Source organism: Bombus terrestris, chromosome 2 (genome assembly GCF_910591885.1).
Source record: "Bombus terrestris chromosome 2, iyBomTerr1.2, whole genome shotgun sequence".
Lineage (NCBI taxonomy): Eukaryota > Metazoa > Arthropoda > Insecta > Hymenoptera > Apidae > Bombus > Bombus terrestris.
The window spans coordinates 19,080,186-19,099,158 of record NC_063270.1 but is presented as its reverse complement, the minus strand read 5'-3'; the positions used below and the strand labels follow the sequence as shown (position 1 = coordinate 19,099,158).

The 18,973-nt window shown below is 35.6% G+C and overlaps 3 protein-coding genes across 7 annotated transcripts; 2 read left to right on the top strand and 1 right to left on the bottom strand.

Annotated features, from left to right (window-relative positions):
- Positions 1-186: 186 nt before the first annotated feature.
- LOC100646334 (nuclear transcription factor Y subunit alpha) lies at positions 187-4,012 on the top strand. Of its 4 annotated transcripts, none has more exons than XM_012320418.3 (7): positions 187-341; positions 1,109-1,418; positions 1,491-1,609; positions 1,890-2,063; positions 2,149-2,240; positions 2,353-2,497; positions 2,570-4,012. In XM_012320418.3, the coding sequence occupies exons 2-7, from the start codon at positions 1,127-1,129 to the stop codon at positions 2,639-2,641; spliced, it is 894 nt and encodes a 297-aa protein (XP_012175808.1). In that variant the 5' UTR covers positions 187-341; positions 1,109-1,126; the 3' UTR covers positions 2,642-4,012. The 4 variants fall into 4 exon arrangements, with proteins under 4 accessions (XP_012175808.1, XP_012175807.1, XP_012175806.1 ...); XM_012320417.3 differs by having other exon boundaries at positions 1,491-1,627; positions 2,356-2,497; XM_012320416.3 differs by having other exon boundaries at positions 1,491-1,627.
- Positions 3,749-5,408, bottom strand: LOC105667122. Its single transcript, XM_048411313.1, has 4 exons — positions 5,181-5,408; positions 4,847-4,967; positions 4,568-4,775; positions 3,749-4,325 (listed from the first exon to the last, which is right to left on the bottom strand). Exons 1-4 carry the CDS (start codon positions 5,406-5,408, stop codon positions 4,139-4,141), a joined length of 744 nt encoding a protein of 247 aa, XP_048267270.1. The 3' UTR covers positions 3,749-4,138.
- A 4,481-nt stretch (positions 5,409-9,889) lies between these two features.
- LOC100646458 (U8-agatoxin-Ao1a) lies at positions 9,890-18,658 on the top strand. 2 transcript variants are annotated; one of them, XM_003394030.4, is made up of 3 exons: positions 9,890-10,093; positions 15,401-15,479; positions 16,693-18,658. In XM_003394030.4, exons 1-3 carry the CDS (start codon positions 10,012-10,014, stop codon positions 16,853-16,855), a joined length of 324 nt encoding a protein of 107 aa, XP_003394078.1. In that variant the 5' UTR covers positions 9,890-10,011; the 3' UTR covers positions 16,856-18,658. The 2 variants fall into 2 exon arrangements, with proteins under 2 accessions (XP_003394078.1, XP_003394077.1); XM_003394029.4 differs by having other exon boundaries at positions 9,891-10,093; positions 16,720-18,658.
- The last annotated feature ends 315 nt before the right edge of the window (positions 18,659-18,973 follow it).

The window sequence follows — 18,973 nt, the reverse complement described above, 5'->3', positions numbered from 1 at the left end:
AATAATGAATACGGGAATAATAAAAATGTGGAGAAGTGATCACTACGGATAGTACATCGGTAAATCGATTTAAAAGGAAGCGGGAAATGAGCTGTTAGGAACGCGCGAAGTTTGATGAGAGCGCGGGAAGTAGGTGGTGGGGATAAGTCAAGCCAGTAGATTGGTTGGGCGCGTCGAGGCGCGGAGGGGCATCGACCGGTCTGGCATCGGGCTGCTATCGGACTGGCAGGTCCCCCCGTTCAGTACCACCAATACACAAGAGCCGAGGACTCTCTATCGCCGACCATTGGTCCTCAATTTGCCGACCAATCATTGGGAAAGTGCCCACGAAAATATCCAATGTAAGTCCACAAATTATCAAACATCAACGGGGTACGCGTACGACCGCGCATCGTTGTACGATTAACCGCGTTTTCGTTTTGTGACTTGTTCCAATTGCGAACCCGTGTCTTCTTGTGCTTGAAAAAGTCTTTGTGCACGGCCATGTTTGTCGAGACGAGCGTTTCTCGTCCGAAATTCGCGTCGTTCCATGCATTCCGAATACCATCCAGCAGACTTGGTCTTCGTTTCGTACGTCGACGTTCGCTGCGTGTTAAGGATCACGAAAATACGACGTTAATCATGCCACCGAGAACAGGATGCAATATCCTTCGGAACCGATTTCTGCCCGACAGAAGGTGATGATTGCTGGCTGGCCTCGATTCTCTTTCCTACGTATCTAACATTCTGCACGTGGGCTCTTTAGACCTCAATGTGTTCGCCACGTTGGCGATCTTTATCAATGCGTACGAGACAAAATTATGCCCGACAGAACGAAAGAAATCATCGAGATTCTAACCTTTCTACGCATTCCATTTATTTATCTTCAGTTTGATACAACAAACACGAAAGTTCCCCTGCATGATTCATGGAACTTTCGTATATACGAGTTCACGTGTATACACAAATTTTGTCTTTATGTATGTACATACATGCATGCAGTCATCTTTGTCGCATTAAACCTATCTTTTTCCATCGGAGAATTTATACTTAGCTTTCTATTAATTTACTTTCCAATATAACCGTGTTCTGTCTTTCTCCTGTTGTAAGGTCAATATCTTCTGTTTAGCGATAGGAGTAACTTACAATGGAACAACTGGGTGAAGGGCAGGCGGTTGTGGTTGGTAGTGCTGGAGGAACCGTCCAGGTCGTTCAAATGGGCCAAGGAGGTCAAGCAATGATGTTGCCACAAGCTATACAAATGGCGGCACCAAATGGACAAATACAAGTTGTTCCTGTGTCTAGTTTAACTAGTACAGGCCAACAAATAGTAATTCAACAGCCACAAACACCTCAAATCATTCAAACTCCAGATGGACAAACATACATTTATCAGCCGGTACAATTAGAGGGTCAAGTTCAGCAGGCACAGCCAACAGGTATAAAAGTATATGATTAATGTAGTTGTTAAATCGCAAAATTTATACACTAATCTTATATTTTTTGGGTAGTAATTAATATCAATGGGAATCTTATGCAAATTGCTGGAGCGACGTCGCAACCGACAACTACTGCAGCAACCACAACACCAGTACAACCCTTAGCAAGTCCTACAGCAGCAGCGACTCAGGCAGGAAATGTTTTCATGGTGATTACTATTAAAGTGTCTCTTTCACTTACATAGTCTGTGTATTATATATTATACCGACTTGTAGTGATTATGGAGCAACAAGGACAGCATAATGTCTATATTTCTTTTTTCTTTTTTCTTTTTCTTTTTCTTTCTTTTTTTTCTTTTTTTTTTTTTTTTGTTTTGTTTCTTTACCACAAAATTTAAGTATATAGTTAGTTTAATATGAACTAGGTATCGTCGAGACACTTAAATATACGTGGTGTTTCTGATGTTTCAGATGGTACCAGGAAATAGCGGACAAACGCAATTTCAAAGGGTAGCATTGCCAAATGCTGAAGTTTTTGAGGAAGAACCTTTATATGTAAATGCTAAGCAATATAGGCGTATATTAAAACGTCGTCAAGCACGGGCTAAATTAGAGGCTGAGGGGAAGATACCTAAAGAAAGACCTGTAAATATATGTTTAGTTATCGTTAATTTCATATTATATGTTTCGTTGCTCATGAATTTTACATTAAATTATCATTTCCTTACAGAAATACCTGCATGAATCCCGTCATCGACATGCAATGAATAGAATTCGTGGCGAAGGCGGTCGTTTTCATTCCGGTCAAGTAAAGAAACGAAAGTAAGTCTCTATATATATATACACATGTCTGTTTATCATTATATTTTTTTATGCGAAACAAACACAGTGTCTCATTCATTATTTTACGCATATAAGAGTGTAATGGTTCCAGTAGAGCAAACGAAAACGCCATGATTACCCAGCACATCACAACTTCGACCAGCACCAATACCGTTCGTACTATAGCAATAACAGCAGCAAATGTAGGTGTACAATATCACGACACAGATAATATGGCATCGACGATTGTCATTGAAGTAAATATAAATGTTTTTCCGAATGAAGTACAAAAATTTTGAAGTAAGTTTAAGTCTGGACATTTGTTACAGAAACAAGGTATTCCCCTTCAGGAAATGATTTCTCAAGATGATATTGTTACCTCGAACAACTGCTTGATGTAAATAAATGTTTAAACTAGAAGTTGAGGTGATGCGTGAACAATTAATCAGTCAAAAACGATAAATGTGTTAGTGACGACATTCTACATATGTTTGCATTAATCTCCAAAAATATAATTTGTAAATAATCAACTTGGTGCGAGATATAATGCAAACAGTTTCTGAAAACAAGATGCTGTGAAGAATCATCAAAACTGTATATACTACGAAAAGGTTTACTTATATTTTTTTAATTTGTGCGTAGTCTAACGCAGATTTGGTTGATACTATTGCTACTAGTATTATGTCACGGTATAACGGAAAATTGGATTCAAAATTAGATCAACTTTCATTATATAACGAAATTGATGAAAGATATTTGGTAGTACTTTGCGTACATAAAAAATGCTTGCAGTGTTACATATCAAATTTATAATTTCAAAACGTGTAGATTTTTCTACAGATCATATCGCCACATTCAATGGAGAGACTGAGCTATATAATTTATTGTTACGTGCTGGGTACTATTTTTAGATTAGATTTTATAAATGAATTAATCATAGCTTCCATTATAACGATGAATGAACAAAATACAAAAAGCGTGTACGTCGATAAGACTCTTTGTACAATTTTACGTGCGAGTACAATTAATTTAATCTGATAAAAAGCTTTATGGAATATAGTTAACTGTTAAGAATATATTATAAGAAGTTACTCATATTTTTTGCAGTGGCTTATGTAAATAACATGTTTAATCTTGAAATGTTAACTGTTTTGGCTGAACAAGGGAGGCTATGTAACGTGTAATTTATCTGAATGGTTGGAATCATTGAAAATTTATTAAAAAATTAATTCGGCTTTACATTTATGATTGACTTTACATTCGAAACTTTGAAAAAATTGTTTTATTTCCACGTATATGTGCAGATAAATATAACATTATCGTAATAATTCTGCAATATTTAGGTTATTATTTACTTTTTCCTGTATAATATATCTCTTATATATTATTAAAATGGTATTTTTCGAAAGTTCAAATGTTAGTTTTTAAAAGGGGAAATAATGATAATTAATTTCATTTAATATGTAATGAAACACATATTAAGATACAGCACCTTTTTTTTTTTACAGACGTAAAGAAATTAAAATAAAAAGAGATGAAATGTTTCACCTTCGTACATAAATATTTTGTTAAATGGTGTTAAAGTAGGACAGAATTGTAAATAACTTGTACGAGTGTAATGTGAGAAAGATTTACGTGAAATATGATACTGTGTGTTCAGCGTGAATGTGAACTATTGTAAATTAATAATTAAGTCGAGTGAAAATAGGAAATAATATATTTGTAAAGTGGCTATGTACAAGCAAAACAACATGGGTTGTGTTTTGTAATGATTCGTGTCTGATGATTTAATTAACGTAATCCTTCACCAATAGCTTATCTTTAATTTTAATAAGTGACTACCGAAGATAATTTTCTTCTGGTGAAAATGGTAGATAATGGAAAGATCAGGCAAAAGATTAGATTATGTTAGAAGGAAGTACAAATTTCTTGTCTGCCAGAATTTCCGAGCATTCAGACGGTGGACTGTCGGGTCCTTTAGTGTATATTTGTGGCTCAATTGGTAACGGTGGACCAAACAAGCATTCTTTTACTACTCGATTTCCGGTAGCAGCTATCGTTGCATCGTATTCGGAATCACCAGTTCTAGAAAGAATAAATTGTAACAACCAATAGAATTAATGACGGATACTTACTTTTTTTTTTTTTCTTTTTACTATAAAATTACGTATAAGTAAGTAAGTATAAGTACGAAAGTTTTATAAAAGACAAATGATGATAATCGTTGCTCGTGATATTTTAATCCTTATTGGATTTACTACGAATTTACTAGTGGATAAGTAATATTTATCTATAGCAACAGAACTGTCGCAGTCTTGCCTTCTTACCTTATACGAAGAATTTCTCTTTCTTTTCTATTGGGTACTAAATTGTCCGGAGGTTTCTTTGCTTTCTTTAGCCGTATCAAGTCTTCCGTTGCAATTTTCCATGGGTTTCTGTAGGAGTTCCTTTGAGTCGTTTCCGATATGATCCAGTCTTCCGCTAAACGAATGTCTTTCCATTTTCCATATGTTTTTGCACGAGGTGAATAATCTCCTAATGTTATCAAATTTTCATTTTAAAATATGAATGTAAATGAAATTGTAGTTTCGTTTTTAAAATAAAACCTTTCGAATAATCCATTTGATACACAGTTTGTTTAAGTTGGTTCTCCTCTCTTTCGATTAGATCCTCATCTGGTACAACTTCGGAAAGAAATTCTTTTAAATGCGGATATTTCTTGCGAATCTAAATATTTAAAAGTTATATCAACACTGTTACATGTTTAAAGTATGCTTTGAAAATCCATGCGATGTACTTTAACTGCACAATAAGCTACGTTAAAAGAATTTAACGCTTTTCAATTATAATCCAACATTGTAACAAAATCGTACAAAAATATTTATTACGAGGCATTGCTCGTATAATAATTGTTAATACCAAATATTGTTACTTGTTTACTCTGTTTAAAGCATGTTGAGGATCCTCGGTTTGTTCGTTTAAGGTAAGAGCATCATTTTGTCGTTGTGTGTTCAAACACTTCCTGTAAGGGCCATTTAAATTATTCAAAGGCGAAGGGTACTCGGGTTGTGGCCTGTATTCCTTTGGTCTACCAGCTTTCTTCGATGGGAAATCCTTTTTATATATCGTTATAAAATCACGTGTCTCGTCTTCCACTTCTAGAAGCATGGTTTCTCTTTATTTATAACGTAACGAACATTATAAAAATTTCTCGCAGTGATCAACGATCATGCCTGGTAAAATTCAACGAAAAGGTTACAAAAAAACCTTGAAGTTGCCTATCTTGAACTTACTATACTGTTGACAATGAGTCGAGAAAAGGAAAGGAAGGTTAGGTGTAGTAGGTATAAGACTTTTTGTTTAGAAGATTTCCGATCTGTTATCGATATTACTTTAATTCTTGATAATAAGCGATATCGATCGTAAACGAAACTTGATTGTGAAAAAGTTCAGAAATTTGTGAAGTAAATGAACGATAAAGGGATACGAAAGGAAGGAAGGCTTCTCGACGTCTAATAATTCTCCGATTTCTCGCGATCCATTATAGAGGACGATATAAGAAGAGGTGAGGCATGGTACCCTTGTGTACTATAAACGCCAATTAGGACATGACATCGAATTTCCCTGTTATAGGTACGTCCTTGTTGATGCGAATCGCCTACGCTTTCTTTCCTCTCGCTTTCCTTCTTTTTTGCTTCTCTCGTCATTTAAGGTTGGAAAAATAGATATCCATGTTCTATTTTAACCTCGTAACTATTTAATATCGACATGCGAAGTTTCGTTAAGATTAATCGAATATCTTGAAGGATGAAGGGTATGATAATATAAATTCTTATATTATTAAAGTTAGTTTATATGCAATACACTTTAAGTTTTATCAACGATACGTTCTATTTGATCGATAAATATTAAATTCTTTCGAACGAATTCTTCGCTTAAAGAATTCTAAGAAGACAAAATATACAAACGAGCGGAAATAATGTTGAGGATCTGTAGTAGGGCCGTACACACATGGTGTGCTGTAACAAGATAGGCATAATTAAAATCTTGTAACAATGTTGCCAGAATCGTCTGAGCAATATTTTTGCCTCGTTATTCACAAGAGGCAATTCGTACCTTCTAGGAAACTTCTACGGCCCTCTTGCTATTCTGCCCACGCACCTATTCGAACCCTCCTCGAAAGACAAACGAGGCTTCTTCGTTGCGCGTATCTTTTTTCCTGCTCTTTTCGGAATTCAGGGGACGAACTAGTTTATTCTGTTCATTTTCAGCAAGTTGCTCTCGAAGTCGTCTTTCGTTATTTTGTAGCATAGAGTTTCTAGGGTCGGTTTAGGATGGCCGATCGAGTGGGTGGAAGTTATGTAAGTGATTCATCGATGACGAATCACGTCGACGGGAAATAACGCGAGAAGAAGTAAGAAGAAAAGGAAGAGGAAGAGGAAGAGGAAGATGGAAGCCCTTAAATCTTATGGATTCGCTACTTTGAATTGGCATCTTTCATTTCTGAGGAATTAAATTGGCACTTCAAATTCCGGAAAGTTAAATTTAATATCGTAATTTGGAAAATGTTTAATTTACAAATGTTAGATTTTGCAAGATTCAATCTCGAAACCCATTTAACGTAGAATGATTGAAAAAAATGTCATTTCAAGTGTTTGTTTGATCGACAATAATGCTTGTCATTTTTTATTTCCAAACGTAAGCTCTTGAGAAGCTTTTAACCGTAAAATTGCAAAGCTGCAATCGTATCGAGAGATTTCGATAATTGAAAGAGCAATCTATAAAGCATCGATTTCAAGCAACTTTTAAAATAACTATTACGTAAATCCACGCTAAAGGTTGATTCGTTCGGTCAATTTCGTTCGACAATGTCAGCCGTACGATACGTCACGGGAAACGTACGTTGCAACCCACGTTTACGATATCGGAAGTTCGCAACACTTGTTGCAAGCATTCGTTGCAGTTATTTGGTAAAAAATATTTTTTTACACAGAGTAGCCTTCGTGCAAAAAATACCGTCGACGGTCTTAATTTAGTTTGATAATATCGTATCGATAATATGGCAAACGGTTACTCTATTACGAGTACATACGAACATCGAATAGAAAAAAATCTGTGAAAGTGTATGGTTTTTTCCATCGAGTCGTCTCGTTGTGCCGACAACAAACGCAAAAGACCTTGCTTTTTCTTTTCCTTTATCGTGATGCATACTGTTCCTTGCAGGAATTTACGCGCAGAAGAGAATGTCGTTCTGCGACTCGTATACATTTCCGAGTAGAAGCGCTAGGAAGCGAGAAGACATGGCTCGAAAAGGATCGTTTTGGTTTTGGGAAAGCAAAAACCTTGGCACGTATTGGGCGTACGATCGATCTATAGAATACGTGTTTGTTCGTTTTATATTTATATTTCGACATTTTAACGTTCGCATAAATATTTTACGTTCAATTTCATTCAACTTATTTCCGACTAATAAATACGTAGTCGAAAATTACTAATTATCTGTTGAAATATTGCACACCGAATTAAACTTTTATCAATACGTTAATACACATGGAGATTAAATCAGTATTAACGAATTAGTATTATTTCACAATATTCTTGGCCCGAATTCTTCAACATTAAAAATTTAAACATTGTAAGTGTTATTTAACGCTTTAATAATCGAAACATTGTTCGAAGCTGCGATTGTGGAACGTAAATGATACAAAGTACGAGTCAACCGAATCGTCGCAGTGCGATTTTATTCTTTGGAAGAAAAAATGAGAAGAAGAGTGGAGAAAATCACGGTATTTCTTTTTCAAGAGGTGAGATTCACCTTAAATAAACTTTTGCGATAAATAGATTTTAGTTGGCTTTGCAAATCGTATTGATTAAATTTGCCGAAAAGAGTACTACACTTTGTTGAAAAGGTTAATCTCGAGGGAAAAATATTTTCTGCATACTACTTCAAAATGGATAACGATCCTCGATACATTTTTAAATGTAAAATTAAAGAAAAAATACGTTTCTGGATTTCTTGCTACAAAGCTAACGATAATCGGTATACGATAAAAATTTCATTTAACTGAGATTTGTTTTTTGCCTGAAGCTACTAGCTACGCAAACAGAAGGACGCCGATGGATATATAAAATATAGTCTCTCTAATCCCTGCCACTATCATCCATTGTACCACTGTTTGGTATACAGGAAGATTAATGCCCTATAACGAGCAACCAGCTTATTATAAAGGAGCAGATAACCACGGTTTCGTAATTGACTGGCTAGATGGAATGATACATTATGAGAGATAACGAATGAAAGGAGGAAAAATATTCGCGTGGGGCGGTTTTTCGAAACTGCTATAAACTTGCCCGTTAATTAAAAGTAAACAGCTGTCTGTATCTCGTGGATTCATGTTACCGTGTAGACGATATGACTACGAGCATAATAGACGATATTTAAACCAATGATAGTTGAAACAAGCGGAATTTTATCCACTGAAAACGGGAATGTATAAATGAAAGCAGACACGGCGTTGAAGCTGCGATTACAACGGAACGTAAATTGAATTTTCGAACGAGGCAAGAACAGATTCGAGGGAGAAAATTTAACGATACACGTGGCTCATAACTGCAGCATTATCTAGGTAAATTATATTTTATCTTTCAGTTTATTTTCTCTGCGAGTAATTCGATTAAAAACATTTCTTTTATTTATAATTGTACTGTACATTTTACATTAATTCTTTGCCTATCGATATTCAAACAGTTAATTGTTATTTATTTCATTTATTACTCTCCAATGAAATTTGTATTACGCATATCGGTAAAATATTTTGTATCGTAGGTGGAGCTATGAAACTTGCCCTATGAACTTTTATCAAATATTTACTTTGCCGTTCTCTGAGATCAAAAATTTTGCGAACCCTTTTTCTATCCCTTTATCGTGCCAATTCAACCCTCGCCTAACAACAAAATAACACCACGGAACGGCAACGTAAGATCCCCATAAAAAGGCCATCGCATCAAACTTTCTCTGTAAAAAAAAAAAAAAGAGAAAAAAGAAGAAAAAGAAGAAAGGAAAAGAAGAAAAAAAGGCCTTCGATATTTTATCTCGCGTGGTTCGATCCTTCCTTCTTCTCTTTGCCAACCCTTTCAAACTCGCCTTCAACACCAGCATCTTAAAATGTTCTTTCTGCAATCTTATTTCAGGATACGTACACCCGAAGAAAAGCGGACGCAGAAATAAGTAGATGCAAAATAAATAAAGCGATTGAAGGTATGGAAGGATGGGAAACGCGAGGTAAACGTAAATCGTATTACGGGCCACATAATCGGACCGATAGGCACACAGCGAGGGTACCAGTTGCTTCGCAACCAGTTGCTCGTTCAAAGGGTGGTGGCCACCCTAAGCTCACTGTGGCATCCCCTCGAAAAAGCATCACTCCCTCCCCTTTTCACCTCAACCACTTTCCAACTTTGCCTGGGTTTACGAACCTTCTGCCAACCTGGTTCGTAAAGCAGCGAGTACAACGTTGTCTAGACATCGCGGAACGAGCGCGTGAAACCTCGAACCGAAGTTTTATCCACGGTCTCACCCTCCGCAAAGAGATCCTCGTGGGGGCGAGATCGCCACGCCTCCCGCGTCTATATAAGCTACCGGTCCGACGTGGAAACCTCACTTGCATCTCGGCCACGGTCAGGAAAGGGTACGAATCCTTCTACGAGTACGAGTCGGCTATCCCGGTACACGTATCGATCGATCCTTGATTATTCTATCCGAGAGGAAGACATGAAGTTCAGCCTGTTCTTGTCGATTTGCTTGTTTGTCGTCTTCGCTGACAGGACTCTCGGTAGCCCCTACATCGATGACGGTGAGTAACGAACGAATCTTCCTCTTCCTCTTCCTCTTCCTCTTCGTTTCATTTTATTTCCTTTTTCGATCCAATTTTCTGGACTGTGTCCGAGTGTGATTCGCAAAGCAATTGGAAAAGTATCGCGAATGAATTGGAGGTACGCGAAGGTAAAGACGACGTGGATTGGAGGATGACGATCGGTGTGGTGATTGTGGGGAATCGTCGAATTTTCAGAAGGTCGAGGGTGAATCGAAGATCGAAAATTGAAACGAAGCTTGTTTGTCTTTGGATGATAGAGATTTTGGGGAGTGACGCTATTCGCAAAATCTTGGTTAATTTAGACAGTTTATGGTAAAGCGTATTTTTAGTTTCCTGTTCGGGGTTGAAACTCATTGGTCGTAGAAATTTTTACTTGAAATTCAGTTTGTTTAAATTTCAATCGAACGATATTTAGATGTTAGATTCTTGACATTTCTAGTTTAGGTGGTTTTAAGTGAACTTAGATAGCGTCGTAATAACGGGACGTAATTCGAGGTTCGCGTGGGTGATAAGATTGGAAGAAAATATAGTATCGTTTATTTTTGGAGCCTCGCTCTACTTTCCATTCATATTCAAAGCTTTTTGTAACGTAACCAGTTAAACTGCTTTAACCAGCGTGTTTCAAAGATACACGATCGACATATCCTGATCGTATTAGTAGGCTAATGATTATTTGTCGTGACAATCACGAAGCGTTCAATTGCGACGATAATGATATTTAATTGTCGATAGGACTAAATTGTCGAGACTAAATGGTTAAATGCAAATCAGCAATTTACGCCTATTCTATTCATTTTTATTAAGTATATCTCCGCGAAGGATAGTATAAACGTAATTAAATTTTTCCTAGTTAATGAACATCTTTAACGTAAAAAAAAGTGTTCTCGATGTAACAGTATGAATTTACATCTCAAATGTCGAGAGCAGAAAAGCAATGTTTCGTTGTCTTCCTTTTTTCCGGCTTTCTTCCTTTTCTTCCTGAAATATTCTCTCATTTTTCGTTTTCTCATACAAATATTTTACGACATTTCGATAGAAATGTTCCATAATTTTTAGAAATTTGTTAAACTTTGAATCTTCTATGCTAGATATTTAAAAGAAAATCAACAAAGTTTAGTTTATCGCGATACCTTGTATTTAATAACTCGATAGAGCCATGTTACGTTGTGCAGAGTGCGGCTAGTAGTATAAACCCGTATGAAATCAGACGTTTGGTATTCGAATCTACTGCGCTGGCACGTTCGCTCAAGTAGCGATTACTTACACATTATGCCTTCTCCGAAGAGTCGATATATTGTCGCAACGCTCGTCAATTTTGCTTTCTTTCCATGTATATCTATAGTATATATATATATAGTTTCTTTCTATATATATAGTTTTTATTTGGATGTTTAAAAATTTGAAGCAGCGAAAAAATTACGCCCTGAAAAGTTGTTAATTTATGTTTATGTTTATTTCAATTTCGATGAATTTTGTTAGGCGTTTCGAGAAAAGTTGGTTAATAATAATAATAATTTTTCGATTCGAATATCTCGATACAAATAATACGTTTTCAAGGTAACATTATATTTATCGTGGCAACTAATTGATGCGAACGAAACAGTATCCGATGGATGGGCGTTACGCAACGATCATCGATTGAAAAGAAAATGAAATCAACGTCGATCTGGCTAACCGCTTTAAGCGATACTTTAATTGAACGTACGGATAATTAGATTCGATGGCTTCGGCCGGAAATCTTACGTAACACGCGTATACCACGATACGAAATTTAACGCGGAGCGTATAAGTCGGGTGACAGTGGTCGATTTTAATGTGGAAGATTTTATCATACTAATGGTGAATTTAAACGAACCTTGCGAAATACAATTTTCCGATATATTGGAAATTCCTGTGAAACGAATACATTTTTTTCGTATTAACTTTACCTTCGCTTACTACGACGGTGCGATACATATGGTATACATTCGATAAACACATACGTGAAATTTTCTAAATTCCATTCCCTCCTCTGTTAATTATATTCCTGTGTAAATTAGAAAATGTGGAGCTCGGTCAAATAAAATTTAATAATGAGTTTATTTTATTATTACGATTTGTTAAATTTAGCTTATCGGAGGTACGGGAAATGGAAATATTACCAAATAACTTTGCTACCGGAATAGGCATCGTAGCTCGCGTATTACGATCATCGATTGAAAAATCTAGCAAAAATAGCAAACAACGAATAAATGCTCGGTTCGCTTCCGAATCGTTCCAGCAAACGACCATAATTTTCCATTGGAAAAACTTTGTAAAGAGTTGATCGAAGAAAGAAGAAATTGTTGTCTCGTCATTTTTACGTATCGCGAGAATACCGAAACATCGACGGCATTGTTGCGCGCGACCGGAAGTAAAGACGAGAGGCAAAAGGAACGCGTTGGATTACCTTAATCCTGTTTTAAGGCTGTTGACGAGAATACGGACGACGAAAGATACGAGGAAACGTGGGTAACCAATTTGCTATTGCGCGTTTACCATACGATCCGTTTCCGTTAGATTTCAAAGTTGGTCTTATTCCCGACGAATTAATGAATTCCCTTTGGTGGATCGACTTCTAATGCCTTTTTCGAATCTCGAACGAACTGGTTTTTCCATTCGATCAAAGGATTACTCTGGTAAATGGAACATTGGAGTTGGAATTGGAACTTCAAAGTGGATTATTCGTTGAACCTAACCGAAGGAAGAGTCGTTCGAATGATTACATTTGAAGAAAGTTGAATGGAAAATCGGTTGATCTTGTAGGTATCTGTTCCGATGGTATTACTTCCCCTTTTTTATTTTGTTTTAACGGTAATTCTATGGAAATTGGATAGGACTTGATGTAGGAATTTATGATAAGATTTCGTGGATAAATATTTAGCGTTTGAGAACAGAGACTGGAAGGGTAGAGTAGGGTTTTTTGGGGGCGATCGACGACGTCGATGGAAGAGAGTAAGAACCTGTTTGTACAGAGTATAAAATGTAAAACTTGTTTTAAAATATAATATTATGATGGCGGTTAAAATGAATTATTTGGGAAATTTTCGAGGTGCTTCTACGATGAAAGATCAGAAAGATTTCGTATCAGATTGTTTAAATATTTGAAATAAACTGAAATTTTTCAAAATTTTATCTCTGACGAATGAAATCGAGATTGAATCGTCTAATAATCGTCTAATAATCGTCTAATAATTACTAAATTTTCTAAATTATTTCTTAATTCAAATAAAATTTCTGAAAATTTCTTAAAATTACTAAATCGAATCTTCCGATAGTTAGAAATTTTCATTGGAAATTTTAACAAATTTCAAACAATATGTTATTTAATTATTAGCTAATTTCAAGCAATATGTTTACGAAGGACGTTTACTTTCGGGGAGGAAAGTAGAAAATGAGATTCTATCGAGATCTTTGCAAACCTTTATACTTTCCCTGTCAACGACAATGGTTTACATGATCCGCTTTTTATCTTCATAAAGTAACGCGTAACAAATAATTTTCGTCGAAAATAATTTACTTTTTCTTCTTGGAGACTTTTGCATTCTAAAAACTAAATTCAACGTTTTTCATCGCGTGGAAGTAAATTTTTCAAATTTCCACTTTGCTGAAAATTCCTTCGAACTATTTACTATGATAAATTGCCAATTACAGTCTTTTACTTTTTCACCTATTTTACATATTTATCGTGGTCGTTGACAAATAAACTACGAATATCCTCGCTAAACGTTTTCCTCGCTTCGAGTAATTTCTTGAACGAAACTTTTGCTACGGTTGGTCTACGCGATGGTCTCGTTTTATCTGGAAACGTTCGCTGGATCGTATCGAATGGGATTCACGAAATTTCTCGCTGTCGCATTGTTGCGCGAGACGCGTTAGAAAAATTGTCGATAATTTTGCTCTACTTATTCTACCGAATTAACATCTTTACGCGAAGATTTCAAGCATAGCATTCATTGATTCGCTAGAATCATTATTTCATTGCATCCAATTAATGAATATAACGAAGGATATAATTATTGTTTTAAAGAAAGATAAACGTTCTTTTGCGTTTCGTTTAAGATAATAACAAATTATTCTTCAACGATTTTTTCGAAGGATAACAACACTATACGCAATATGAATGTAAGGATCCTGAAATCTTGAAACTTCTACTGTGAAATATCTAACTTCAATGATACATAAATATATATAAATTAATGATACATAAAAATTCCTAAAAAATTGCAAACCAGTTACGTGTTATATTTCTTTCTCTACAAATATCTTTTTCATCCTCTAGAATTTATCAATATTATTTGCACAATTTCTGACACGTTTCTTGATTAATTGGCTGTAACTTTTCAAACAAATAAAACGAAGCTATTGTTCCGATTTCGTCAGTGTTACACCTCTTATCCTAATGCTGTTTGTTGATTGTCGTAAAATACGAGCCAATAATTCCGAGCTGGATGCCGTTATTCGCGAAACGAGTATCCTCGAAAGAAGCGGACCAATTTGCATGAAATATAAGTAGAGAAGAACGTAGGCGACCACGCCAACTAAATATATATATCCGTTGAAAGGGTTTGCTCAGGAAATGTTCCTATTTTTATTTTTCCTCCTTTTCGCGATACAATTTACCCTTTTATGAACTCTGTTAATGGCCACCGCCGCCGCGTTTGATCCATCACCTAGCTATACGATACTTTCTTTTTCCTTCCGTTAGGAAACCGATTTTCCCAAAGACCAGACCGCTCAACGATTCAGAAAGCAATCCTGGATTATTCAAAGTGCCCTCTTTCTTAGTAATTTTATGTAATTGTTGATGTATTCTTTTGTAAAGGTACTTATTTTACAATTCATGTGAATCGAACAATTCGGTGAAATGTTTCACCGACATGAAAGAATTCTTTCTTAGTGGAAAAGTGGTATGCATCGTATCTATTTAGAGAATTTTATAGGATCGATTTTATTGTTCGATTTGCATCGATCGAGCGATTTCTCTATGAAAATTTAACTTCATCGCGGATTCCTTCGATCAAAGATTTTCTCGCTTGTAGCATTTTTCTTCTGTACCCTTTGATTTTTCTAACGATGACTAATGCAATTCGTCGTGATTTGTATTATCGGCAAAAGCTGCTGTTGTTACTGTTAGTGGGAAAAAGTGAATATTTTTTCGAATGAAAGTTTTAATTTTTACGATTTCTACTTTCTCTAATTATCTCTTGTTCAACTAACAGCGTAATTATGGTGGTGTTAATTACGCTCTTTCAATGTGCGTTACAGAGGAAGATTCGCTGCAGGTTGCGGATTTCGATTACATGGACAACGCATTGATAAATCTGATGAGAGCGCCTCAACAAAAGTGAGTATTTACCGTATCACTGTACCCAATTTTTGTCCATTCCCATCCTCTTCCAAATACCATTTCTGGAATTTTTACATTTTTATTAAATAGACTCGCATGTTTTCCTTATAATCGTTAAATAGAAGATCAAGGTCTTTAAGGTCTTTAAGAACTCTAGTGATTTTTTTATTTTATTTTTCCAATTAACCTTTGCGCTGCGATATCCGAATTAAAACATCGTTGCACATCCTCATTCGCGTTAAGATTGGACTTTAATCTGCATATCATTAAAATATACTTTCCTTCGCTGAATCGACGGCAAAATTGCAACAAGCTTAAAGATAAAATTCTATAAAAATAATTAAAAAAATCTTTGGATCTTCTCTATCCACTATGAAATTCATTTGCAACGATTAATATATTTCTTATTCGAGAATTAAAATTTTCTCTTTTGACTCTTTTAATTTCCTGCTATCCGCGGAATAGTTATATGCAAAAAATAATTTTTCCATTCGAGAGAAACGATTCGAAGAATCGTTAATAGATTAATCAATTGACACTTTGACTGGCACGCCGAAATCACATGCTTCGCTGAGCACGCCGCGGGAGTATTTTTATTATTCAAGGCATATAATGCCAAAATAATGATAAATTGACTATCTAAGACAACGTTCTTCCCCAATGGACCGTTTATGTTATTGGTGGTTGGGGTTAGGTCACGGGTGACCACCGTAGATTACCCTTCAAAGATACGGATGCAAACACAGTGCACCGTTAGATGCAAGATTTGTTTTCAGTTTTTTTTCTTTTTTTTTTTTTACTGTAATAATAATAATTATTATTAATAAAATAAAAATGTTTAATCGTTCAATGGGGCACTTTTTATTTCAAAGTATCTTCTATTTAGTAAATTGAAAATTGAAAATTGAAAATTGAAAATTGAAAATTGAAAATTGAAAATTGAAAATTGAAAAATGCCCAACTGTCAATTTTTATAGAATTTTTACGATTGTACAAAGTTCGAGCGCTCCGTTCACCAATAACCATGGTGGCGTGACAGGAGAAACCGTGGCCGGTCATATACGACCAAGGTGGCAGTCAAAGTGTTGATAGATCATGCAGCTCGAAGGTTGGACAACAAAGTTGGAAAATATTTTTACACGCATCCTTTCCCCATCGTTGTCTCGATGTCTCTGCAACGTATTATTCAGATACCCCTAATCTCGAGTAGACGTACCTCGTTGATCTACTTGTTTAGGCGAACCTGCATAAGACGGGGTGGAAACTGCGATCATCGACCAAAAGACTGCTGCTACAGTTCCAGTTGCAGATGCAATTTGTGGGGCACAAACTGTCAGTGCCAACGAATGGGTCTGTTTCAGAAATGGGGTTAAACGGCTCCTCCGTTTTCCCTTTTCTTTCGGCGAGAACGTTTCTCCTTTTAGCACGCGACGCGATTATCCGCACCACTCGTACAATTCCATTTCAAGATTTCGTTTCGTCTCTTCATATTTCTCCTCTTTCCTACTATTATCCTTTTCACCATCTGCCAATGCTTTGCAGTTTTAAGCGTTTTTCTTATACAAACTTTTTTTACCGTTGTCCGCTGTTCACGGTCTAAAAGTTCTACGCGTTATCGATTAGATTCCGATAGAATTTCATTTGCGGCGTGCGATGGAAGAAAAACAATCATCGAGAAAAACCTATCGATAAAATAGCGAGCTTCCGAATGCGTGCATTTTGCCTCGTTTTTTTTTCAATTTTTTTCAATTATGGAAAATACTCGACAAAGTCTATGTATCTCTTTGGTTGGTTGGTATCTTTCTTTACTTATATTTTCTGCGCACATCTCGTATCTACCTCCCTCGTGTATTATACTCGAATGATAAACCTCATCCACAGCCAGTTTTTCCCATTTTCTTTCATTCTTTTTTGTTACATATTTATATATTTTCCCATTACATTCTTTAAATGAAATTATTACATTTTCTGTCCTTTCGTTTCTTTATTCTTATTATTAATTAAGATGGACTTCGTGGCCTTGCGCAATCTCAAACCCCATCGACGACGTAGCGAGAAGTAAAGAAATAAAGTTTGACTGAGCATTTTACTACATTCCTATAGGTCGTCGTTTTTAGTTTCTCTAAGAGGCGAATGGAACTATCGAGTAGCATGTAAAAAAGGAATACGAAGCGGTTCGTACGTCAAGGAAACCGATTCTTCCGCTTGAACGACGATAATAAGTTTTTGAACGAACGATGCAACAATAATTGTAAGTCTGTATCTAGCGCAAGGAGATGTACGTTTTAAGTTAAAACTCGCCTACATTCTGTCAGCCTTCGATTACTTCATGCTCCAGAATTATTTTCGATGAAAACTCAATTAAATGGTATTAACTTAAAACGGTACAAAATGGAAAAAAAATTAGCGAACAGGCGTTTTGCTTCGTGATAGATTTTTGCATTGCCAATATACTTGCTACGAATCCCTTGAAACTTTCTGTTTCTCCTAAGACATTTATCGTGTAATCGAGAATCGTGCCTGTTATCCTCATAAAATAATTATCACCAGGAATAGAAAAAAAGAAGAAGAAGACAAAAAAAAAAAAAAAAAGGAAAAGATCGTATAAAACTAGCATACGGAGAGGATGAACGACTAATAGTGAATAAAACTTTCAATTTCATCAGGCTCGATTCTCCAATGTTTCAGGCTGTCATTTCGTTCGATCGATGACAGATGATCAAAAATTGAACGATTCGATGAATTTTCAACGAAATAGAAAAATTCTATAGGTCTTCTACTGTCTTCTGATTGGTGTTTTTATTCTAGTCACTTTTAACAATCAGACGTCGGTGTCCTATGGATTTATCGCTGACGAGGATGATCACGGCCGATTCGTAGAATAATCGAACGAAGCTATTTAATAAAATTGATTCCTGAGATGTAGAGAGAGAGAGAGAGAGAGAGAGAGAGAGAGCGAGAGAGAGAGAGAGAGAGCGAGAGAGAGAGAAAGAGAGAAACTCGCGTTTTCATGACACGAGATTAATCATCTCTCTTATTCAAATTTTAAACGCACGTGTATGCATTATTAATTATTAATGAAAAATACAATAATGGATGTTATCGTATCGTATCGGAAGGTGGATGTACATGTACCGATATATTATATGGAAATATAATATATATATATATATATATATTATATATGTAACGACAAAGTAATTTTCTCTCCTGAAATCCTGCTTATGTTAATCAAAGTTTGTACAACTACCAGCCAAGCCAAGCATTTCCCTTTGGATTTCATTTTGGAATTTTCCAATCACTTTTCAATCGTATCCGCATTCCATCGGCTGCTAACTTTATTATTAATTCATAATAATAATATCGACAATGTTTCGTTAGATAGTAGAATTCTAAATTAACTTTTGTGTTTTTAATTCTTGGTTTTTATGAAATACGTAGTAAGTGCAAATTTTTGACCGATGTTGGTGTACATAGCAGTTTATTCTTTT